This window comes from Bolinopsis microptera, chromosome 3 (genome assembly GCF_026151205.1).
Source record: "Bolinopsis microptera isolate Bmic1 chromosome 3, MBARI_Bmic_1.0, whole genome shotgun sequence".
Classification (NCBI taxonomy): domain Eukaryota; kingdom Metazoa; phylum Ctenophora; class Tentaculata; order Lobata; family Bolinopsidae; genus Bolinopsis; species Bolinopsis microptera.
This window is the reverse complement of record NC_087074.1, coordinates 2,692,503-2,719,484: the sequence shown is the minus strand read 5'-3', so window position 1 is coordinate 2,719,484 and position 26,982 is coordinate 2,692,503. Positions and strand designations below refer to the sequence as shown.

Genomic DNA, 26,982 nt, shown 5'->3' with positions numbered 1-26,982 from the left:
AAGAAGCTCATCAGTCGATTCCATGTCGGTAGTACATAGTAGCAAGAGATTTTCCTTTCATGGAATTTACCAATCCCCGGGTTACCAAAAGCGATGCAGCATGTTCTCTTTTCGCTAGATACTCCAACTGTGGCATTACCATACCTCCGTTCTTTAATGGTAATGACATAAGCTTTCGGTGTATAGGAGATACTGGACAACCAAATATAGTTGGAATAATTAGCTCATGAGTGATTATTTTATCAAGAGGGCCCATATAAGACATAAAAGCTGATATCTAGTGTCCTCATAAAATATGAAAATTTGTGGCGGACACCGTGTGTAAAACAAGCGTAGGCTGCCTGAGGCCGAGCGTGCTAAATCACTCTACAGTCGATCTTCGAGATTGTTGTAAAAGGGCCCCCGACAGTTTAAATCAACTGCAATCGATGTATTTTCGGACGCTGATTCCGAATCACCGTCCATGACATAGGGTTAAAATGCTCCCCTGACGAGATATTGGTGATTGGCGGAAAACTGTCTCGATCACGTAATATTACCGCATAAGGAAGTTAGTCTAATTTCTCGTTAGGGTTAGAGTTTCAGCATATGCTTTTGTTACGGATTGGGGTAAGGGGTTAGGTTTGGAATAGTCGTTCAGGACCAGCTAGAGAACAGGTTGAAAAAGTAACGTGACAGTCGAGTGTAGAGTGATTAATCATCATCCGCCAGAGGCTGTGATATGGGCAAACTGTACTAACTTTTTTAGCATATCACTCCATGCACTCAACTACAAGGTTGCTAATGTATACATCCTTGAATTCAGGAGTCCCCGCTCCCCCAGCACAGCTCATAAAATGCATTTGACCACCTATCCTGATATCTATATTGCAATCAGCAAATATTTCCTAGTGAGCTGAATGGAAATGATTAGGATATTTCAAGATAAAGCAAGATTTCTTTTGGTTCACGAAGTAGCCATATACTTAAATCCTGTTACAATGATATCTTTCCTTTTTATTGATTCACGATGTTAACCCATCGAGATCGTTGCTCTGCGAAGCTAAGCAACGATCTTGGGATCAGTACGATGCGAAGCTAAGCAACGATCTTGGATCAGTACGATGCGAAGCTAAGCAACGATCTTTGGATCAGTACGATGCGAAGCAAGAATGATAGTTCTTGTAGGGTTTACAACCCTACCAGGACGCGCGCCGAGTTGGGACTCGTCGACGGTCCAATATAATACGGAACAGATATTTTACGAGTTGCGAGGTATCACCCGTTAAGATAGTTTCCCGCGGCGCGTCGAAGTCCTCCAAGCACTGCTAATGATGCGGTCGCTGCTTTTCCATTTCCCTAACTTTGATCTTGTCAGAGAAGCCGACAACCGTCCAACGAGCTTATTGTACCCATATCTGAAACATTGAACATGGTTCAACTAGTAAACCAATAACACCATAAATTGATTCTTAACAGCACACAGCGCGCCCAATAAACTTACGTTTTCCGGGCCATCGCGCAAAAACCGATAAACTTTCATCGCTAAGGGTCAAAGGAAAAACTAGCGATACCAGAAGATGAATCCGAGTTCGTGGAAACATTTGTGACTGGATTAAAAACATATTTTAACTGAATATGTCCGTAAACTGAGTTAGATTTGCCCTGGTATGATACAGTGTCATGAGAACTAACATTTAAGCCTCCTGTGAAATAGTTCCCTAATTCATGGAATGAATGAAATGAACAAAAAATGAACATTGTCTCAGAATCGCCTGAAATGAGCTGAAACCGATTGGGATCGATTGGTAATGATACCAGAAGTGTCCCTGAGAAGTTTGGTGGGGTCTAGCATGTTACGAAAGGGCTTCTGGGGCAATGTTTCCATTTGGTTTCAGAGTAGTTGAGAATTGAGATCGTGAAACATTTGTGACCGATTTGGAAACATGCCCTTGTAACCGTAATTCTGCCTGGGGCTGACTTGGAATCGATCTGGCATGTAGAGGGACATGGTACTATCATTTCTAACCACTCTGAAGTGCGAAATATTGCCCTGGTTCATGGAATGAAGACAATGAACAAAAATGAACATTATCCTAGAATCGACTGAAATGAAGCTGAAAACGATTGGGATCGATTGTAATGATACCAGAAGTGTCCCTGAGAAGTTTTGGTGGGTCTAGCATGTTACGAAAGGGCTCTGGGGCAATGTTTCCATTTTGTTTCAGAGTTTGAGATCGTGGAAACATTTGTGACCGATTTGGAAACATGCCCTTGTAGCCGTAATTCTGCCTGGACTGACTTGGAATCGATCTGGCATGGTAGAGGGACCATGTGACTATCATTTCTAACCACTCAGAAGTGCGAAATATTGCCCTGGTTCATGGAATGAACGAAATGAACAAAAAATGAAACATTATCCTAGAATCGCCTGAAATGAGCTGAAACCGATTGGGGATCGATTGGTAATGATACCAGAATGTCCCTGAGAAGTTTGGTGGGTCTAGCATGTTACAAAGGGCTCGGGGCAATGTTTCCATATTGGTTTCAGAGTAGTTGAGATCGGGGAAACATTTGTGACCGATTTGGAAACATGCCCTTGTAGCCGTAGATTCTGCCTGGACTGACTTGGAATCGATCTGGCATGGTAGAGGGGACATGTGTACTATCATTTCTAAACAATCAGAAGTGTGAAATATTGCCCTGGTTCATGGAATGAACGAAATGAACAAAAAATGAACATTATCCTAGAATCGCCTGAAATGAGCTGAAACCGATTGGGATCGATTGTAATGATACCAGAAGTGTCCCTGAGAGTTTGGTGGGTAATAGCATGTTAAGAAAGGGCTCTGGGCATGGTTTCCATTTTGGTTTCAGAGTAGTTGAGATCGTGGAAACATTTGTGACCGAATTTGGGGAGAGACAGCCCTTGTAGCCGTAATCTGCCTGGACTGACTTGGAATCGATCTGGCATGGTAGAGGGACATGTGTACTATCATTTCTAACCACTCAGAAGTGCGAAATATTGCCCTGGTTCATGGAATGAACGAAATGAACAAAAAATGAACATTATCCTAGAATCGCCTAAATGAGCTGAAACCGATGGGATCGATTGGTAATGATACCAGAAGTGTCCCTGAGAAGTTTGGTGGGTCAGCATGTTAAGAAAGGGCTCTGGGGCAATGTTTCCATTTTGGGTTTCAGAGTAGTTGAGATCGTGGAAACATTTGTGACCGATTTGGAAACATGCCAACATTCAAGTACTTTTAAGTAATTCACCACGAGAGTATGATAATTATTATCAGTTTAATCTTGTTCAGCGTCATCGAAAATGTAGGGTTACAAGGTTTTCCCTTGATTTTCATCCATAAAAAAGCCTTCTATTTTCGATTCTCTGAGCCAGCTGTCTGCTGGTTTTCAGAGGTGGTACCAGATGCTGCTGTATAATGGAGCGTTCAGCTAATTGAGTCCAATTACACACGAAACACTGTATAAGGCCTGATCAAGTAACTTGAGCTCTGCATCTGGTGACGTCACAAAATATCCTAGTCAGCATACGACATCGTTACGAATGTGATAACGTGTTCGAGGATTAACGAATCAAGGTCACGTGATAGGACCGACTGTCACGTGACCTCAGTTAGTCTCTTATATGGCACTAGGAGCTGCAATTGATCAGCTCTTAAATTGGGCTGCAATCATTGACAGGCCTATAATTACCCAATTTTAAATGAACGATATTTCATTCTACAGAATGATGAGAGTGTAAACAGAATGCTTCCCGAAACAGCACAATGAAGGGAACAAAATCTTCCACCCATATCCCCTAATGTTTCCAAATCGACACAAATGTTTCCACGAGTTCAACTACTCTGACACCAAAATAAAAACAATGCCCCAGAGCCCTTTCTTAACAGTCTAGACCCACCAAACTTCTCAGGGACACTTCTGGTATCATTACCAATCGATCCCAATCGGTTTCAGCTCATTTCAGGCGATTCTAGGATAATGTTCATTTTTTGTTCATTTCGTTCTTCCATAAAACCGGGGGAAAATATTTGCACTTCTGGGTGGTTAGAAAATGTTAGTAACATGTCCCTCTCCCCATGCCAAAATCGTTTTTCCAAAGTCAGGCCAGGCAGAATTACGCTAAAGGGGTGTTTCCCAAATGGGCAAAATGTTTCCAGATCTCAACTACTTGAGCCCAAAAAAGGGGAACCATTCCCCCCAGGCCCTTTTAAACATGCTAGCCCCCACCAAACTTCTCGGGACACTTTGGTTTTCATTACCAATCTTCCCAACGGTTTCAGCTCTTTTTCAGGCGATTTGGGATAATGTTCATTTTTTTTCATTTCATTCATTCCATGAACCGGGCATTTTCGCCTTCTGAGTGGTTAGAAATAATGTACACTGCCCCCACCTGCCAGTCGATTCCAGTCAGTCCGGGCGAATTACGGCTACAGGGCTGTTTCAAATCGGTCACAAATGTTTCACGATCCAACTACTCTGAAACCAAAAATGGAAACATTACCCCAACCCTTTCTTAACACAGACCCCCCAAAACTTCTCAGGGACATTTTTGGGTTCTTACCAATCGCCCCAATCGGTTTCAGCTATTCAGGCAATTCTGGAAAATGTTCATTTTTTGTTCTTTTTCATTCATTCCATAACCAGGCAATATTTCCACTTCTGGGGGTTAGAAAATTTGTACACATGTCCCTTACCACCCCAGACGTTTCCCAAAGTCGCCGGGCCCCATATTTACGGCTCAAGGGCATTTTTCCAAATCGGTCACAATGTTTCCCCTCCAACTATCTAAAACCAAAAGGAAATTTTACCCCGAGCCCTTTTTAAAACATGCTAGACCCCCCAAACTTTGGGGACACTTTTGGGTATCATAACCAATCAACCCCAATTTGGGTTTTCCCAAAATTTCAAGCGTTTTTGGGATATGTTCATTTTTTGTTCTTTCGTTCAAACCATGCCAGGGAATATTTCGCATTTCTGGTGGTTAGAAAAAATGTACACTTCCCTCTCATGCCATTCGATTTCAAGTCAGCCCAGGCAAATTTACACTAAAAGGGGCATTTTCCCCAAATCGGTCACAAAGTTTCCCCGATCTAAACTACTCTAAAACCCAAAAATGGAAACATTGCCCCGAGCCCTTTCTTAAATGCTGCCACCAAATTCTCGGGGGACACTTCGGGTATCAAAACCCAAATCAATCCCAATTGGTTTCAGCTAATTTCAAGCGATTTTGGGATATTTTTTCATTTTTTGTTCATTTCTTTCATTCCATGAAAAGGGCAATATTTCGCCTTTGAGTGGTTGGGAAATGATAGTACAATGCCCCCTTTCTGCCAGATCGATTCCAGTCAGCCCAGGAAAATTACGGATAAAGGGGGCATTTTTTCCAAAATGGGTCACATTCGTCCAATTCGTCACTGTTTCCAAATGTTTCCAAATCTCGGTTTCAGAATGCGATACCAGAAAATAAAATTTAGTTTTAGAAAACTTTTGTAATTTTGTTGGTGTATATGTCCCTGAATGAGTGGGATTTTTCCCCGATATATAGAATCATTATACTAACTTTTCATTTGTGAAATTTTCTTGATTCATGGAATGAATGAAAATAAACAAAATAACATTTTCTGAATCCCCGAATTGAGCTAAAACCGATTGGAATCGATCGGTATGGATCCTGAAGTGTCCCTGGGAAGTTTGGTGCTGCTGGTACCAGATGGTATTTTGTATTCTAAATGGGGGAAATGTTGTAAGGTCCCCCTTTCCATATCAGATGATTCCAAGTCAGTACAAGCATAAATACGACTACAAAAATTTTCACTTTTTTTCTCAAAACTGTTCATGGTTTTCCAAAATTTGGTTCCAAAATTCGGATTCATGAACTCACGATACTAAAAGTCTTACAGGTGTTCCCAAGTGACGGAAGAATACCAAAAAACGGGAAATTTGGGGGCCAAAAATGGGGCACAAACCCTGTTTCAGATCTTGGTAGCAGAGGGGGGGGGGGGGGGGGGGGCCAAAATACCAAAGGGATTTTGGGGACTAATGGGGATAAAAAAACATGGGGTAAGGTCAATCGTTTGACGTAATTCCTATTGCCCCAAAAGTCCCGAAATTTTTTTGGACATATTTAGGTTTTCAAGTTAGTTTAAAAACATACGATCGAGGGGGTTTTTGTCCAAGATAAATAGGGTAAATCAATGGGGACTAATGGAGACTTTTGGGGGACAATGGGGGGCTAAAAAACATTTGGGGGACTAATGAGACTTTTGGGGACTAATGGGGACTAAAAATCAGGGGACTCGGGGGGAAAAACGTTGACGAATTCCCAATTCCCAAATTGTCATTGGCCCCCCCCCCCCCCCCCCCCCCCCCCACGATCCCGTTCATTAAATGACGCAAACAGGGGGGGTATAGGGGATCATGTCAAAAACCCTAGTTAATGTTAATAAACATTTTTAACAGTTTTTTGTGGGCCTAGAAGAATAATTTAGACCCCCCGGGCGGGGAAAAAAATTTAAATTGAGACTTTTTTTGCTGTATAAAGTTGGGAAAATTTTTTCGAATAATTTGGCGTAAAAATACATGAGGGATAATGGGAAATTGTGAACATACCCGATTTTTAAAAAGATTTACAGCAAAACAGAAAAAGAAGGGGTTTTTAACTGCTTCAAAGTAATTTTATGCAAAAGGGCGAAAACAAACCCAAAACTGATAGGAAACCGTGCCCACTCGCTAAAAGGGAAGTATAAAATGCCGCACATTGTCGTGTTTAGAGTGACCCTTCTAGCACAAACTGATATGTACTCCAAAACACTGAAAAAAACGAACATTAACTAAAAAAACTTAAAGTAACCAATGAACAACAAAATGCACTTAACTATTTGCCGCTATCCAACCCCAGGGCCAAATCCGATCTCTGAAAGTAAAAATCTGATTTCATTGCATGTCTAATTTCTACAAAACCTAAGTTTTCATTTTCTTTCTCCCAAAAGAAAAACAAAGGGGCATCAGATATTAATCTCTTTAAAAAAGCAGGGGCCTATCCTTTTTTGTGAGTAGTTTGGGAGGGTTTTGTAGCCATCCCCCGAGCTGGGGGCATTCCGTTTGGGGGGAAGTTGTACCCCCCATCCGCCCCCTCGGTCGCCATCTGCGAAGAAACCCAGCAGTAGGGCTGTGGGGAGATGGGGGTTGGGACTTATCCCCGCATCTCTTCGGAATGAAAATTTCTTTTATTTAGTCAATTTTGGCATTAAATAGTTCCATATATAGTGTTGTAATTCAAGCTCCGCTGATGTATGTTTTTCCCGCCAAATACACAAGTTTAGAATCGAGAAAACTAGGGGACTCCCATTTTAGTTTTTGTTCCATATTCCAAAAAAATTTCAAAAATGCAAGTAAGTAAATTAATATAAAATGTATATTTAAAATTTTATTTTAAATGAAAGGGGGTTTTTACCAGAGGAGGAGGTGCGGAAATTAAAAAGGTTACGAATGGGCCCGGTGTGTTACACAACACAGCAGAAACCCATTCTATACCCCTGCACAGAGCTATGTTAAATTTAAAAAATGTAATATTTTGGGTGGTGAAATAGGAATTTGATGTTACAAATATTAAAAAAAAGCATTTTTACTGTCTAATTTCCCAAACTTGGAGAGTTATGTTTAAATTCCCTATTGGAAAAAAAACACAAGAACTCGATCAATCAATAAAGGGGGGGGGGGGGGAATGTCTTTTTTTGTCTTTTTTGAAAAAATAGGTGCAGAGACATGTCCTGGAAAACTTGGAGAATTTGGGGACACGCGTTTTGGGGACATTGGAGACATTGGAGACAAAGCTTTTGGGGACTTGGGACATTGGAGACCCCTGGAGACGTAATGTTATTGGGAAGGAGGAGGGCTGGGGGGAACCCGGATGGGCTCAGGAGGGGAAGGAGGGGTGAGGCTCAGGGAGACTCGAAAGGGGGCTGAGGGGGACTGAGAAGGGGGGCTGAGGGGGAGGGGCTGGAGTCTGGGGACCCGGGGGTTGCCCGGAGGGGCCCCCCGGGGGGGACAAGGGGGGGGGGATCGGGGGGGGGAATCGGGGGGGGGATCAGGGAAAAGGCTGGGGGACGAGGAAAAAAGGGCTGGGGGAGTTTTAGGAGGGGCTAGGGGGTCGAAGGCTGGGGGGGGAGGGAAAAGGTGAGGGAAGGGAAGGGGGGCCCAAGGGCGAGGACCCCGGGGGGCTCGGGGAAAAAGGGGGGCTCGGGGCTGAAATAAAAGGCTGGGAAACCCCGAGGGGGGGAAGTAGGGGGGGGGGGGACGGGGGGGCTGGGATCGGCTGCGAAGGTGGGAGGAACCGGGAGGGGCTGGGGCTAAGGTGAAAGGGGAAACCCGGGGGATAGGGGGGGGGCTGGGAGACGAGGGGGTGGCTAGGAGATGACTGGGGGAGGGGGAGGGGGGGGGAAGAGGACGAGGGGAAAGGGCAAAGGGGGAAAAAAAACCAGGAGGGGGACCCGGGGGACTCGGAGGGGGGAGGAGGGGAAACCGGGGGATGGGGGGCTGAGGAGGGGCTGGGAGTTTCGAGGGAAGTACAGGGGGGGGGGGGGAGGGGAGAAGGCTGAGGGGGGAAAGGGAAAAGGAGGAATAGGGGGAGGAGACCCCGGGGGGGAAACCGGAGGGAATTGGGGGGAAAAGAAGGAGGAGGACGGGAGAACTGGGGGGGAGGGGGGAGGAGGGCGAATGGGGAGGGGGGGGCTGGGGAGGCTAGGGAGGGGGCTGCGAGAAGAGAGGAGGGGCTAGGCTGAGGGGAAGAGGGGGAAGGGGGCCCTAGGAGGGGGAAGAGAGGGGATGATGAAGGATGAGGGGGGAGGGGGTGAGGAGGATGGTTTTAGGGGGGGAGGGAAGGACTGAGGGTGAGGAGGGGGAGGGGGACTGGAGGGGGGGGACCCGGGGGGGGGGACTCAGGCGGGAGGACTCGGAGGAAAGGGCTCAGGGGAGGGCTCGGAGGAGGACTCTGAGGAGGAGGGGGAGGAAAAGGAGGAGGAGGGGGGCAAGGGAAGGGTGAGGACTGAGGAGGGGGACTGGGAGTACTGAGGAGGTGGTTTGGGGGGATGGGTGAGAGGATGGTGAGGAGGGGGCTGGGAGGGATGGCGGGAGGATGCTAGGAGGATGTGAAGGGAAAGAGAGAGGATGACTGAGGAGGATGACTAAGAAGGAGGATGAGGAGGAGGAGGAAAAGGACTGAGGAGGAGGAGGAGGAGGAGGAGGAGAAGGACCTAGGAGGAGGAGGACTCAGGAAGAGGGGAGGACTCAGGAGGAGGACTCAGGAAGAGGACTCAGGAGGATGACTGAGAAGGAGGAGGACTGAGCTGAGGAGAACTGAGGAGGAGGAGGACTGAATAGGAGGAGGAGGGGGACTGGGGGAGGACTGAGGAGGAGGGGGACTTGGGGAGGACTGAGGAGGAGGAGGAGGACTGACGAGAAGGATTAGGAGGAGGACTGAGGAGGATCAGGAGGACTGATGATTGAGGAGGAAGAGGAGGAGGATGAAGAGGAGGAGGAGGACCCAGGAGGAGGAGGACCCAGGAGGAGGACCCAGGAGGAGGACTCAGGACGAGGAGGAGAACGACTGAGGAGGACTGAGGAGGAGGAGGAGAAGGAGGAGGAGGAGGAGGAGGAGGAGGAGGAGGAGGAGGAGGAGGAGGAGGAGGAGGAGGAGGAGGAGGAGGAGGAGGAGGAGGCTCCAAAAGCTGTGTCTCCAATGTCTCCAATGCCCCTAATATCCATTTTATGTCCCTAATGTCTCCAATGTCCCCAATGTCCCAAATGTCTCCAATGTCTCCAAAAGCTGTGTCTCTAATGTCCCCAGTGTCCCCAGTGTCCCCAATGTCCCCAATGTCTCCAATGTCTCCAAAAGCTGTGTCTCCAATGTCTCCAATGTCTCCAATGTCTTTGTCTTTTTCGAAAAGATAAGGTGCGGGAGACATTGGAGACATGTCAACCCCCCCCCCCCCCCCCCCCCCCCCATTAATCAATAACAAACAAAATATTGATCGTTATTAAACATACGTGTGGGGTTAGTTGCACTCTCCGGTACGTGACTCTGCCTGTCCGGATGAGAATGCACTAAAGTGCAACACGGCTCACAATACGGCACTGCGCTGTACTTGTGTTTAAACTCCTGTTATAAAGACTATATAGAATAAGGTTTGCTGCTTCAACTGTCAATTCATAACTGGGATTCTAGATTGAGTGCCAATTTACTAATAAATTAATTACTAATTAATAAGATAGCGAACCTGGTTGATGTAGCATTGAGGGCACTTCATGAAGGGTTTCTTGTTGCAGATATAACAGGAGCCCCAGACACCACCACAAAGACCTCCCAACTGAAGCTCTGCACTGGGCAACACTGTGTCGTATAATTTGAAGTCTTTTCCTGATCTTGGCACCTGATATATATATAATATAAGGTTGGAGTTTAGAGTTTTGAAATTGTGTAATCTAGGTAAACTATAGGTAAAAATATAATATTAATCATAAGCTAAAATGTACTAATCTTTGTATTCTAAATGGGGAAAAGAAGAAACATTGTCAGTCAGTCGAGAAAATTGTCAGTCAGGCTATATGGCAGCTTTATAGATGTTGTGACTATGCTAGTAGTGGTCCCAGGCTTGCGACTGGGAGATGTGACAGAACACTACCTATACAGCTATAGTGCCCAGCCGTCAACTATAGGATATAATAGCTCTGTACTTCTTCAGTTCAATAAATTGTATTTCACGGCATCCGCCCCATATTATGTACTGCAGTACTGTAATAGATTTAAGAAGGTTTATTATTCACGTGATCATTGTTAGAATGGTTATTGGTTAAGATAGCTATAATTTATATATGATAGGAAATAATCAGCAAACAAAGTCACTAAAAATAGAAACATTCTTGCTAATATATAAAGAAGTTGTCAGTTAACGGATGAACTCCTAGTATTTTGGCCTCTTACATTTGCACAAAGAAGAGATGCATGGAATCAGTATCTATGTTATTATATACCGTTTTATTAAACGAACCAGCGCCTCGTTCTATTTTCTAGTTTAACATCAACTTTTCGCATTTTTAGTATACAAATTATAGTTTCTCTTGGGGTTTCTACTCCAAAATTCATGTGATGAGCATGATGCTTTTTTCACTGATTATGAATAATATTTTCGGGAGAATATATCTTAAATATATCTTATTATTTTCTTAAATCAGAAATTAAAGAAGTTTCCAGACCCCAGGCTCAGGTCCTCAAGATAATCCGTTGATCTTATTAATGTGTAGTTAAATGTGTAAAAAGGCTCCCCTTTTCACAGAGAGAACCCTTACCAGTATAAGTAGTGATTGTTAGGAATTCAGTTCGCTTACCCAGCCTCATAACTCTTACTGCTAGTCTTTTGCAAATGATATAGAATAATGACATGGTCTATACTAAGAGTTCAAGTGCAAGTTTCTATTTTTACCTTGTGAACCTGAGCCATAAGTGTACATCCTGCACAATACCTAGCAACAAGAACATGTAAATCAAGGATTGTAAATGCTGTTTACTCTTGTGGACAATGGACATCACCGATAACGGTTTGTGTCGGACAGAGGGTGTATTGAACAAATGTACGATTAACACAAGATCGCATGCACACTGCACAGTTAGGTTCTATTACCCATCATGGTGAATAGAAGTGATGGATCACTAAGGGACGAAATGAATTAATGTGACCTCGAAGTTTTGTAATCACTCTTTCCTTTGTGACACATACCCCTACGCTGATGAGCTAAAAGCTGATTTGCTGATATTGAATAAGGACAATTTCAACATAATATATTCAGATTTTCATTTGATCAAGAGCAGTGCAGTAGTTAGAAGGATAATAATCTCCAAATATGGACAAAACATAGATTGCGAGGAGCGACAAGTGTCAGACCAGTAGTAGTCAGTACTTATTAAATCCAAGGGTTGGAGCTTGACATCACCTAGCTACATGAAACGTGACATTTAAAAAACAAACTAACATTCTCATACTGCATAGTGCATAAAAGGATTAAATGTGATGTTTTAATTCGTGGATATTTAATGTACGGTATTAGTTACTAATCATGAAATAATGTGCTTATTTCCCGCCCATATGAATAGCAGCAGGCACAATATCTAGCTACTAACCATGTCAGAGCGGCTCTAAAGGGTGAGCGAAAAAAACTAGCATGAAAATGAATATGTTACATGTTACATGGCGAGATCTCCATCCAAAAGGATTAGTCTGCGTCATCTGCGTCATTACTTTGTATTATACAACTTCGGCGGGTAATATTTCTCCATCCTTTTCGATCTGCAGCCAATCTTCTCATACAATCAATCGTGAGTCCATTACGATCCAATCTCTGCTCAGCATCTTCAATAAATACATCATTTAAGCTCTTCCTAGGCCTGCCTCTTGATCGTTTCCCATGCTTGGGTTTCCATTCAAGTAGATAGTTAGGTAACCGATCTTCAGGCATTCTACTGACATGTCCAAACCAACGTAGCCGTTTTGTTGCTATTATGTCAGTAAGAGCAGTTATTGAAGCCCTTCTTAAAACATCTTCATTTCTTACTCGATGGAACCACCTCACTCTCAGGATTCTGCGTAAGCAGTACTGATGGAAAGACTCTAATCTTCTTGTCTGCACTTGAGTCGTGTTCCATATCTCACTTCCATAGGTCAGAATGGTAAGAACAGCTGCGATGTAGATTCGCACTTTGTTGTTAATGCTTATGTTCTTATTCTTCCAAATGTTATTGAGTTGGTTAAAAGCTCCGGTTGCTTTTCCAATCCTGACACTTATTTCTTTATCGATCTTGCCATCCGATGTAATTTTGGCACCCAAATAAGTGAATTGAGTGACCTGCTTTGCAGAGTTTCCATCGACAGTAATATCTATGGTCCTATTCTCTGGGAGTGGGTGCTGCGACGTATCTTTCCCAATTACCATGATCTCTGTTTTCTTTGCGTTCATCTTTAAACCCCCAAGCCCACAGTATTTCGCAATATTGTCCGTTGTTTCTTGCAGTCCCTCGACAGTGTCATCCATGCCTGCTATGTCATCAGCATAGTCCAAATCAATGACACATTTTTCCGGTTGTCTGGAACTTTGTCTGTACTGAAGAGTAAAACCACGCGATATATTTTTAAACTTCTCGGCAAGTTCTAATCCCCAGTTAAGTACAAGGTTGAAAATGGGAGGCCCTTGCACATCACCTTGTCCAGTCCCCGAATCGACATCAAACCATCTTGTCAATTCCCCATTGACACGAACTGCACTTTCAGTTGCTCTAAAGAACGCTTTGAAAACATTGATGTATTTTGTTGGAAGACCATAATGTTCAAAAGCTTTCCAAATAAAGTCACGATTGATTGAATCAAAAGCAGCTTTAAAATCAATAAAGTTTATATACAAAGGGACGTTGAATTCTATACAATTGTGTATTATACAATGAAGGGAGTATAGCTGATCTATACAAGAACGGTTTCTCCTGAAACCACACTGATTTTCTCTAAGTAACTTTTCAAGCCCATTACTTAGTCTTTTTAACAACACGATTTGAAATAACTTCGATACGGTGGAGCGTAGAGTTATCCCTCTGTTGTTGTTGCAATATGTGAGGTCCCCTTTCTTTGGGATGATGGTGATGATTCCTTTCCTCCAATCACTAGGAATATCCTCACTTTTCCATACAGTTTCAAACAAATCTTTTAACCAAGGCAGAAGTCCAGGAGAACCGTACTTTAACTGCTCATTTGAAATTTCATCAATTCCAGCACTTTTGTAGTTCTTCAACTTCTTGATAGCTTCCTCAATTTCAAACAAGGACGGTGGCTCATCATCATTACTAAGATATTCAAAAGAAAGTACCTTTTCGTCCTCATCCAATAGAGAGAAATCCACCGCATCTGCTGCTGGCGTCAAGAGTTCTTCAAAATATTCGGCCCAGCGATGTGACTGAGCTTCGGGATCTGATATAAGTGTCCCATTCTTATCCCGCACTGCCGCAGATCTGTTTACTCTCTTGTTTGTAAGGGATTTTATTTTCTGCCAAACATCTCTTTGTTGACCCTGCTTGGCAGCCTCTTCCAATTCCTCAGCTACTCTAACAGCCCAGGCATTATCATCTCTTTTACAGTTCTGCCTAACAAGACCGTTAATCTGCGAGTACTTAGCACGATTCTCAGCAGTACTAGGTTTCTTTTTAATCTCACCTCGTTCTTTTAGGAGATTCTTAGTATCCTTTGAGAGATGTTCTGTTCTCTTTTTCCGGCCCCTTTCACCCAGAACTTCAAACGAGATATCAGTTATAATGTCTCTCAATTTCTTCCATTGTTCTTCTAAAGGAGAGTTTCCAAGCTCCTGATCGTTGGTATAGTATTTTTCAGCTATTTTGTTACTATATTCCTGGCTCTTAGATCTATCACGCAAGTTCTCTAAAGCAGGCTGTCTTACACGCTTCTTTCTTTTCTGTGGACACTTAAGCTTAATAGATACATATCCTCTTACCAGGTAGTGAGTAGTATTTATATCTGCTCCTCTCATGCTCCTGACATCAAGCAATGAATGGCTCCATCTCGTTGAAATACAAATATGGTCAATTTGAGTGACGGTGTTACCATTTGGGGATCTCCATGTTGTCTTGTGGATATCCTTGTGTTCAAAAAGTGTGCCTCCGATCGTCAGCTGGTGCATAGTACAGAAATCTAGCATCCGTTTTCCGTTATCATTGGATTCTGTGTGATATGAGTGTTTTCCTATAACACCAGGGTGAGCATCAGTGTCCCTTCCAACACGAGCATTAAAATCTCCTAAAACTATTTTTATATCATGAGCAGGTAGTCCCGATTGAACATCATTCAATTCCTTGTAGAATGAGTCTTTTAAACTGATCTCTGCATCCTCAGTTGGAGCATATACCACTGTAACACTAATGTTGATGTGTTTGCTATGTAAACGGGCAGTCATAACCCGTCCTGATACAGGGGTGTATGATATGAGAGTATTCTTCATCTTTTTGGACAGTACAACACCGACTCCTTCTCTCCGTACCCCATCATTCCTGCCAGAATACACCAAAACAGCCCCATTTCCCAAAGTCTGAGTTCCCGATCCAGCCATATGTGTTTCAGTTACCCCAAGGAGCTCTAGTCCATAATCATCAAACCCTTTTCCCAATTGATACATCTTGCTGGAATTGCTGACAAGAGAAGTAACATTCCATGTACTGACACAGAGAGGATTCTTTACAATATTTACAGGATTAGACATACTTGACTGTCTGTTTACAAATGATAAATCTGATGAAGGAATTCTGTATTTACAGTGTTTACGTCGGCTCTTACGGGAGTTGCAAACAGACATCAAGCTACTAGGGTCCTTTCGGCTTTGCCTAGTCGCCGTCATCACTCCACCTGCGCCTCCACGTATAATACTATTGAATGACACTGTAGACGTTTCTGTAGCGGTTTGATTTAAGGTGGATGGTTTGCCGGACCTTCGCACCCGATCCAGAGGCAGCACCGACATCAAAATGTAAGCCCTCCGTCCGGACACCAGCATGCTGGTGGTTAGGTTCGATACGTAAAATAAAAGCATGCAGAGCTTCTGAAGCCCTTAGGGAATCAAAATTGAACCGTAAGTGATCATGTTTGAGACACGATCACCAAGCAAATGCTCAATTACACAGGGCAACCAAGACTTGGACAATATGGTGAACCGTAGGTGACACACAGATGACCCTGCCACAAGACAGCATCACCAAGCACCACCCAGCAAATGCATCCTCTCGCCACCACAGCAACCGACCCCCCAGTGATATAGCACTGACAGGCAATTAACGGTTTTATGGTGTTACCACTCCCAGGTGATCTGTGCTAACAGACTCGGACCAGATGCAATGGGGAGCGAATATGACAATGTCGCAAATAATTTAATTCACTCTAAAATCTTGTTCTCACAACAAATAATACCACTTCTGATATAATAGCTTCAAGCCTTCTTTTGCCTTCTGATTCCAACTGCTTTGATTTTACTTCAATTAGTTATTAATATAATTACTATAATTAGTCTCGCAACAGTCACATAACAACAAGAACTTTAAAACCACTTCGTCAGAGATTCACACACTCGAGAACGTACCGTGTAATACTTACATAGCAAGTTATGTAGAGAATTGTACCGTGTAATACTTACATAGCAAGTTATGTAGAGAATTGTACCGTGTAATACTTACATAGCAAGTTATGTAGAGAATTTTACCGTGTAATACTTATATAGCAAGTTATGTAGAGAATTGTACCGTGTAATACTTACATAGCAAGTTATGTAGAGAATTGTACCATGTAATACTTACATAGCAAGTTATGTAGAGATTTGTACCGTGTAAAACTTATATAGCAAGTTATGTAGAGAACTGTACCGTGTAATACTTACATAGCAAGTTATGTAGAGAATTGTACCGTGTAATACTTACATAGCAAGTTATGTAGAGAAATGTACCGTGTAAAACTTACATAGAAAGTTATGTAGAGAAATGTTCTGACTAAATTAGGACTGGGGAGGCGACTCAATGTTCTGCAAATGTAATCATACAACTAAAAACACTATTCTGTAAACAAGGTGGTGTTTTCAGACATTCCAGCAATTAAACACATGTCAATACACGATGTATTCCAACATGCCAAACTTTCCACAATGTTCCCATGACAATTACACGTGACACGTTCACTTGCACGGCCGTACACGCCAAACATTTCTACAGAGGACCTCTTGGAGATATCCCACACTTAGTGTCTAGACTCTCCAGATAGAATTACATTGGTCCCCTGGTGGGTCCTGACTCGATTTGTACATGGATGAATGGGTTGTTTTAATATGCCCGCCACCTTGTCACACTACGACACACCTGTCACTTTATGACACATATATTGTCACTAAATGAAACGCTTGTCACAAGGTTAGAGGTTGGGTGGGGTCCAATACAAGAGACATATTTTTTAAAACTTTCATCGGTTCATCCATAAATGTTTACGATTTCCAGATTTTTGAAATGTTATGATTATTTATATCGAAACCTTAAAATTCTTCCCACCCCACTATCAATGAACAGATGCTAATGAATTAAACCAAAAGAACTGATCTCGTTGATCTGCAGTTGACGGACAGTGTAAATAACAACTTGCCAGACAAATTGTCACATATCTTCACCACATCTCGCAGCCCTAACTGTTCGTTAAATACACCACATCATGTACGGCTTCTTCCGCAGCAAATCTGAATTTATATATTGTATTTCATCAGCAGGTCCACTGTCAACTTTGTACCATGTAAAAAACAGTGATCTAATGGGAAATTGTAAATCTCCTCCTGAGTAATAAACAAATGAGAAGAGTTATAATTGTACGGTTGATTAAACCATACAGTGTGTAGTGTCTGATTACAGGCCTCGTTATCACGTACTTGTTAAGGTGAACTGTCGCGAAGATTGGAGATTAAAAAGTTTACGGGGGCTGGCTGTTATGCAGAATGCACAGTGCCCTAACTTTAGCATTTAAGGTATTAAAGTGAGCTTTAAGATACAAAAAAAAACTTGAGAACAACTGTTAAATGGCAAAGTATAAGTTTCACAAGATGATGTTCATCAGTGCCCATCTTAGTGATAGGTTTGCTACAATTTATTGAGTCTTAATTGTGTAGATTTACAAGGTAATGTATAAAAACAAATCGTCTACCAGGCCCTTCATTTTTTACATTTAAGTATTTGTGAATAATTAATCGGTCGATAAATTTAGACGTGTTGGGTGGTACAGCCTAGCATAGAGGTGAGTTTTTACGCGTGTATGTGATTCGCAGATTTTATAGGTAGCTGTCAGAAGTTGTCGGTGAATTGATATCACATGTTTTAAAATATTTGTCACCTGACCAGTTGCAGTAGACGTGACTAAGTTCATTTAATCGAGATAAAAAAACTCAACAATTTGGATAAAAGATTATGTTCGTTGATATTGGCCGTTAAGATAAAGTTTTCGAAGTTTCTAGTTGTTACTTCTAGAACATTTAAATTTTCCAGAACCCAGATGTTATACAGTAAGTTTCTGTGAACCACTTTGGTACCGGTATTTTGTTGAAACTGTTTATTTGAAAGTGATACCCTTGAGTATAAAATGTACATTTAAAACATGAAAATTAGAACGCAACAAAAATGTTTTGGTTTAACGGTCTAGATAGTTCGAGAATGTTCCGGAATGTTGGTGCTGAATATTTCTCAGAATTGAGGAAATCTTCTTGGTTCGAAGAATGATACAGTGGCAGGAGTTACTAATATTTATTACTATTTACTGTATATTTGAGCGAGTGATCTGAAACAGGGCGTGTGTACGACATTGTTCCGGCACTATTCCGGCACTGTTCCGGCACTGTTCCGGCACTATCCCGGCACTGTTCCGGCACTATGTACCGTCGGAAGAGTTATAGACGGGGATGTCACCAGATTCATGACTATAATACAGGTGTAATAGGTCATACTATAATATGGGCGTCATCTTTACTTACTCAATGATAGATTGTGCTATTTTCAGTAACCTCGCGGCTAGATCATTGCAGGTAAAAGGTAATTTAATACTGTTCACTAAACTTTTAGTATTATATTAATAGTATGCTCACTAAACTTTTAGTATTATATTTATAGTATGCTCACTAAACTTTAAGTATTATATTTTTAGTATACTCACTAAACTTTAACTGGTGGTTCACGTTAACGAGAACTAAGTTGGACCCTGACCAGTGGAATTAGAGTACTGAATCTGTCTGTGAAGCCCTGAAGCCACTAATGACTAAAACTTTGCTGTTTAACTCTTAAGGAGATGAACTGTCAAGAGCTAACAAGCTCTATAAAATGAAATATAGACCGCAAAAGTAATGAATTTCGTCGATGACCTGGAATAAAACCCCGAGTCTTAATACATGGTCAGACTTCGTCTGGCTTCAATTATAATTCCCTGACCCCAATCCTTGGCTAAAGAGGCCAGGTTTATTTTATCTTGGGTACGAGTATTGTTCATTACAATAACTTGAGCCATTTATACCTAATCACTAATTATTAGCATTGAATACCGTATGATGTTCATTGTCATTTAATGGATTATTTATTATGATCCTACTTCCTAGACTACATAATTACCCTCTTTTCATTATTTATACAATAAACTTTCAGACCTTTCAATGAGCAGACAATGTAAAATGCTGGCACATTATACCATGCAATTTCTATTGCATGGTTGCAATAAAAAATTGCTATCCTTTTGAAACTCAAATCTTCTTAATTTGTTAGCGTATTTATCAATTAATAAAATAGAGCTTGACCAATTAAACAACATACCTGCAAGAGTAAAAGATCAGGTTGAGTGTGAAAGAATAGGTTTTGACTGACAAAGTATCTTGTAAGTAGATCCTGAGTGTGCGGCATGGTGGAACTGTGTGGGTCTCTCTCCAACAGTATCTGACACAAATTCACATGCGAGATCTCATTAGCGCCGTCCCTGTAATTTTAGAAATGTCTGGTATGATTAAAATGTAACGTTTGAGGGTCAGATCAACAACGTCAATGTTTAACATGTTTTGTAGTGTGCAGGGAGTGGCAAGCTCTGTAGTTTTGAGGGAGAGTTGTACAGGGTGGCCCGTAATTAACTAATGGTAATTAACATGGTGACATGGGTAGTGTATAAGAAGCCCGACCATTTCTCGCGGAATTCTGCGGGAATTCCACCGAAATTCCTCGATATTTGTGGCTTTTCGTGTTTATGTGGAATGGTCGGGCTTCTTTGAAACGGCCTGACGATATGTTCTGTTGTACGAGCTGTTGGTACGAAGAATAATTAATGTTATTTTCACAATAATGCTGGGCTAACTTGTACAATTCTGGGGTGGCAGATATAAGGGTGTATACTGTTAGTTATATTGATATATTGATATAATATATATATATATATTATATATATTGTCGATATAAAGTTCAATCACCTACATTACCAGATGTCAAGAAAAAAATATCTCTAGTGTAGGAGAACACTGTGCAATTTATAGCCTGTTACGTACATAATGTATAGTATTTTATGTATAATTAATGCACATAATGACAAAAGCAGTGTTAGGACATGTTGTTTAACGAGAGAGATACCTACACAAATTTCCTGGTTTGTATATAATACAGCAGATGCAGTAGTGACTCTCTACAACACAGAACACTAACAATGAAACATTTACCACAACAAACCTCACCAAAGTTCAACTTGTAAAGTAAGAGTTCGTACCTGAATGACAGAAGAGGTTTGATATTGAATATCTCGGTGAATAAGACGTTCAGCAACTCCTCGGGCTCCTTCTCTTCATCCTCCAACCCAACTAAAGTAGAGCTCTTGCTCATCAAGTCCCGTAATATCCTCATATGATCCGCCCCCACAAACCCACACTCACGCAAGGGATTAACAACTGATTCTCTCAGTATTTTCTGTATCGTCTGATTAATGTGACCGTCAACGGGGGTTGACAAGATGTAGTCCATCGTGTTGGTAAAAGCGAACATTCCATATAAAGTTGCGTCTAAATAGCACGAGTTTTTATTTCCCTGTATACCTCTACTCCGGCCAATGTACATTGGGGATATGTACTTAGGGGGGTCTACCTTTCCCTCAATAACAGGACTTTCTTTTGGTCCGAAGTAATTTGTTTTAATTTCCGGCTGTACTGGCATTTCTTCAAATCGCCTGTCTTTCGAACAGTCGTGAAGATAACAGAAGAGAGCACGGAAGGGCGGGCATGTGAAATACCTCACTCCCTCATACATTCCATTGTTGCCAGGTGGTGATATCTCCTCCTCCAGCTCCAATCCAGCACACAGATACTTCTTACCGGGCAGGTGCCCAATCCAACGTAACACGCCGTAGTGAACTACATTGCTTTTACTGACTTGTATCATGCTGCCAACTTCTAACGTGTAGTCTATCTCTGGAGGTGGGTCCGGGGTCTCGGGAGCCAGCTTGGGGCTGTACGACCTGGCTTTAGTGGAGGCTAACTCTACTCTGTGAGAGTTATCTAACATTGAGTCCTCAACAACATTACTGCCACCAGCTAACGACAGTGTGTTTATACTGTGAACTAAATCAGCAGGTAGTTTATTGTTCGAGGGAGTGGGAGAGCGCATTCTGAAGGCAGACTCAAAGTCATGTTTGGGTGACTTGACGCGGGCAGGTTTTGGGGAGCGGGGTATGGGTTGCTCACGTGACTGGGTGTTACTGACGACAGGGTGAGAGTTAAAGGTATCGTTGTAATTGGGAGGTGGGCTGGAGAAGTCGTTGGAAACAGTTCCTGCTGTGACTTGTGGAGGAGCTCCGTAAGATGCTGATCTGTTGTGATTAGGTTGAGAAGCCGGGGTGGGACTCTGGACTCGGGGTGATTCGTAGTAGTGTTTGGGCATTGCCTCGGTTGTGTCACAGAATATACCAAACCGAGCTTCACATGTGAACATCTGCCGACCCTTGTACATTCCGTTGCTGTCTCCCACAGGGTTGTCTAGTTCTATTCCTAATATCCACTGTTTTTTTGCGTCCTGAAAATAGAAAAATTATGTTACATCTGGGGAGGTGTATGGATTTGACGCGTCATTCTCTTTTCTGAGAGTAAACTTTGGAGGGATCGAGTTATAATGGTAGAAATGGCCAGAGAGTTATAGTTGAATTATTGTTGAAACCTGAAAGACAGCTCTGACGACGCCGGGTTCTGCAGGTAACTTCTTCTTTAGTACTATCACCTGATCTCCCTCACAGAAGTTACACGTCACCTGATCTGAGAGGAAATTGTAGTGACAAATTACAGATCAATAATAAGCATATAAAAATATGTTATAAAAGTATGTTATAAAAGTATGTTATAATAGTGTGACATGTAATGATCTCTTGCCAAATAACCTCCCCGCTATCCAATGTTGTGCTGTTCAAAGACGTGGCTTCTAAATTCTAAATATATCTATTATGCAAACTTCAGGACAGGCAGGTCTTTATACGTATGTGACACACAAAGTAAATACAATTCTAATGTTCACAGCAGTACAGTGTGTTTAATAAATGTGTCATGGAGGACACTTCAATGCTGATATATTGACTCGGACGAACGCATCCACGCAACCACCCGCCCACCCACCCACCCGCCCACCCAACCACCCACCCACCCACCCACCCACCCACCCACCCACCCACCCACTACAGTATAGTAGTAGTATAGCTGACAAATACAAGTGACAAGACGTGTAGATAGCTGATAAAACATTTTTATTTGACCATCTGACTTTTCACTTTAGTGGCAGTAAATGCTTGTTGATTGATTGATTGATCGAGGAGCACTACCCGGAGGCATTACTCGGCACTAAAGCCTTAAAATATTTAATTACAATCAAATATAAATATACGCACACATGTATCAAATATGATAATGCTATAAGCGAATTTTTAAATAACACTTATCTCTTGACATAAATTTATAACAGCAACTGTACCAAATTATTTAAATTTCTAAAAGTACGAAATTTGAATCGTTTCAGTCCTTGTCATTCGGCTCAAGTGCTTGTGCAATGTGCAGTAAGCAGATTCTTGTTGACTGTTATAGACTCGAATGAATTTAAGAATTTGTCTTGTAGGCAAGTCGTGATATAATTTATGTCCTTGTTAACAAAGTTGGCCGTTTTGGTTCGTTTAGTGGCAGTAGATGTTTGTTAATGTTAAGATAAGAACCGTGTGAGAAATTATAATTCTTTTGGCTCCTCTTCCTGAAGGAAAATGGGAAATAATGTCTTTTGAACATATCATAACATGACAGATGGTTATATGATGTACAATGAACATATCATAACATGAGAGATGGTTATATGATGATAAAAGCTTTGAACATATCATAACATGAGAGATGGTTATATGATGTACAATGAACATATCATAACATGAGAGATGGTTATATGATGATAAAAGCTTTATGACGGACGTTCGAACAAGTTCGTTTCATGATCGATGGTTAAGAAAGTTTAGCTTCTGCGGTAAAAGCTTTTCTTAAGAAGAATAAGTCGAGATGTCATAATGCAGCCATTAGTAACGATCAAAAAGCGAACTCAGCAACGTGACGGCTGACACATATTTTACTAATTAGTTTACTTAAGTTTTAGAAAAAAAGGCTCGGACGAGATTTAAAGGTATCTCACCAGAGTACAGTGAGCAATTCAACACAGCATCCCGATAACCATTATCAAAGTCACCAAAAAACATTCCCAGCACAAGAAAGTGAGATGATTTCCAAGAAGTGCAGAAACGAAAACGAACAAAAATGCGACTGAAAACTTGTACGATGTCTAGTCTATAAAGATGGTGTACATTGAGGCGTGCAAGCTGAGCCGAGCACGTTAATTCGGTTTAAAACTTAGCTCGTACAGTACATTCTTAACATTGAGTGCATCACTTGAACCTTCAAGCAGACGATCATATAATGCAGGCAGCAGCAGGAGTAAACAAAAAACAGTCAACTTTAAATAACACAAACTCTATAGTATAGACTATAGAGTCTATACTTCACGTTGCTACTCGACTGACGTTATGCATGTGACCTTGACGGTTTTGTAAACTCTGATAGTATTCTTAAAATCTTACTTGATTTCGGTTCAGATCTTCTGGCTCGAGCACTGGCAGGGAGAGTTTTAGATACTTTGGTCAGGGTTTTGTCTTTAATATCCCCCATGTTGCTCAACATAGATAGGGTTGAGTCTTGAAGGGAATCCGACCCTGTATCAAATGTTTATTGCAATTTTTGCAGTAAAGGTGAGGTGAAATAGTGATTAACGGTTGGTAAGTTATAATATTAAACATAACTGATTATGTGTGAAGACATTGGAAATCAAACCCTTAAACTTAGTGCAACGTTATTAATTAATTCATTCATTAACAGTCTCATATAAAATAAAACTATGTAGCAGAACTTACCTTTGATAGATATCTCATCAATAGTAGCAAACACAACAGAGCTAACAGGACAGCGCTCCATGTAGAAGACTCCTTTGATAGAACCATCACTATCACCACAACCTAAAATGAAATATTATCAATAAAAACGTGACACACTCTATTGAAGGCTGTTATTTTACCCAACTAGCGTGTGAAAGACGAGAATTAGAAGAAAATCATCAGGAACAGAAATATTACAATGAAGTTAGCTACCTGCAGCTAGACCAACAAGTTTCAGGCCAAACCACACTCCTAGTCGATCCTTGATCTCACCTCTGTACTTCAGCTGCAGAGAAATTAGGGTTAGTCAATTTTTCCAATTAGAGGAAGATATATTTATAATTTAGTTGTAAGTATAATGGGCAGTTTCAATGTTAAATTATTTTACATGATCGAAAGGCAAATCTAGTCGATGTTAAACAATCACCCTTAACAAGTAGTTCTAGTTGTTAAATGTCATGTTCTTTTACCTAACCTTTCATTTAGGCATTGAGTGAAGACGAGAAGTTTAATAAATTAAAATCTAGATGTAAACAGTGAAGACAGACCTCTCCCACTACAGTCGTATTCTGTCTACCTCTGCTGATGTTCACAAGAGATCCCATTGGCAGTGTAAGTAGCATCTTGTCCAGTTTTGAGAACGCCTCATAGCGGCGTGAACAAGGGATTACCGGAAGCAAGAATTTAACTATGTCGTAGGGAACCTATAGATTAAAAAAAGCCGAATGAAACTATAAGGAATTAATGAGTTGCTGTAGCAATTAACAAAAAACAAATTTGAACTACAATTAAAAAGGTGTGAAAAACAGTAAAACAATCAACCCACCGTCTTTAAGTTTTTTTCGTGACAAGTATAGACTTGAGAAGAATCCATGAGCAGAGATATGGTACATTCTTCGCCATGACTACTGATTACAGTGACTATTTCTCCCTTAATAAGCTGACCAGTCCCATGACCAGTGGGGATGGGAATCGCCTTGCGCAGGAGGCATACTTGCTGCGCAGGGAGGCTAACTGTCATGGTCACTCTGCCATGCCATAGTGTCTCTTCAACAGGGCTTTGGTTCCTTGTACTAGATCATTTCTTTTTCCTACATCCTGAAATATGTAAACATTTTAATCACTGCCACATGCAGTCATTGAAAACAATGTACAGTTTCATTTAAAAGAACCATAGTTCAATAAATGTGTAACCATCAAAGTGAGTTTAAATGAACATTCAGAAGAAAGATTTGGTTCATAGTAACTTGAAGATATAATTGCAAGGGACGCATTATTCCAGAGCTCTATTTCTAAGCTTTACTTTACTATTACATTTGAGAAAACTTTATTATCAAATAATTAAGGAATAGTGGTTTCTCATTGAAAGAATAAACACCCACATGGAACTATTATTTTGAACTATAAACTGAAGTAGTGCCTGCAAACGAAACCAGTTCCTTGCTCTACAACATTACCCTGCTAAGTTTCGTTACACTCAGCCTACTCAGCAAGTCCACTCATAATGGAAGGACTTCTTGAGCAAATTAAGGGTTTGAGGCCTGCTTTTTTACAATCAGTGTCAAAACGTACTTGTGAAAAAAAAACCGCCCCCTGCATAGCGAGGGTGGTCGTGTTGCCACTGAGTACAAGCAACCCTCGGCCTCCAGTCGACTAATCTGATTTAACGGAAAATCCGTTAGTGAGGGTTAAACGAGGAGCAGCCTGCCACAAATCTAGAATCTCCTTAGGGTAAACTGTAGACCATACTTTACTATACTGTATTGATCTAGTAAATAAATTATGTCGAAATGATGCTTCACTCATTTACAACCTGCTTATCAGTTAAACAAAAATTCAGTTAAACAAAAATTCAATTTTATGCCATTTATTACAGAGTAAACAAGTTTACAATAAATCAATTTGATATTTAAAGGAATCCTAATTCAATGTGTAGTATGGTTGTCACTCTTTAAATAGATTAGATATAGGTTGACGGGGCAAAGGAGTGTTCGTGCTGTTCGCTATTGCTCACACCAAACGGCAACCTAGTAAAATTTTTGTATGGACACCGGTCTCCATCACGATACAAAATTAGGATTGTAGAATTTATTGTATAACTTTTAGTGCAGTGGAGGAAGCGGTGTGGTGCATTAATAGAGTGACAGCCTACTGATTTAGAGTTGTTTTTACGTGAGCATAATGGGTATATTTTTGGACCTAAAGGCTTTACTATGGCAACTTTAAAATTGGTTCTTTTAATCATTTTATTAAATATCACTTAAAAAATATATAAATCTGGAATCTGTTCACACTGTGAACCAGTCCTATAAAAAAAACCTCTCAAATCAAATATTTAAAACGTCTCAATAATGGAAATAGTCATACAATTAAGAAATTTACCAAATTCTTAATATCTACCTTAAGAGAAAAATACCTACCTAAGTCAATGTCTACCTGTAATACACTAAATATTAGGTTAAATACATAGGTGGTGGAGTCAGCACACATTTACCAAAATCAAAAATTTGTTAATAGGAGGAACCTGTGGGCCGAGAAGTGAGACCACTGGATTACATTTGTTAAAGGGGATTGTTTTCAAATGACAGCTGCATAATAATAATAATAATAAATTAATGTTATTTTGATACAGCACCAAAAGGTTAAATAATTTAAATTTAACCCTTATGCTCAGCTGTAAAAGATACCTAAATGACAGTAGAGATCGTGCATCTCGCCTTGGACTGGAATTAAAAACGGAAGTTTATAGCTACAAGTTAAATCCTGACTAAATAAGGCAGAAACACCTTTAACAAGAAGATATCCAAGAAAGGTTAGCAGGTTTTCTAACAAAACATATGAAAAATAGATGATGACCACAAGAAATCTATGTATGAGACTCCAAATATATATAACTCCAAATATA

The 26,982-nt window shown here is 41.1% G+C and overlaps 1 protein-coding gene across 1 annotated transcript; it reads right to left on the bottom strand.

Annotated features, from left to right (window-relative positions):
* Window positions 1-1,353: 1,353 nt before the first annotated feature.
* Window positions 1,354-25,176, bottom strand: LOC134812499 (ubiquitin carboxyl-terminal hydrolase CYLD-like). The gene is made up of 11 exons (XM_063819966.1): window positions 24,904-25,176; window positions 24,626-24,781; window positions 24,291-24,363; window positions 24,057-24,158; window positions 23,727-23,858; window positions 21,788-21,882; window positions 20,352-21,646; window positions 19,421-19,580; window positions 10,284-10,436; window positions 10,054-10,165; window positions 1,354-1,397 (listed from the first exon to the last, which is right to left on the bottom strand). Exons 1-11 carry the CDS (start codon window positions 25,096-25,098, stop codon window positions 1,354-1,356), a joined length of 2,517 nt encoding a protein of 838 aa, XP_063676036.1. The 5' UTR covers window positions 25,099-25,176.
* Window positions 25,177-26,982: the final 1,806 nt, after the last annotated feature.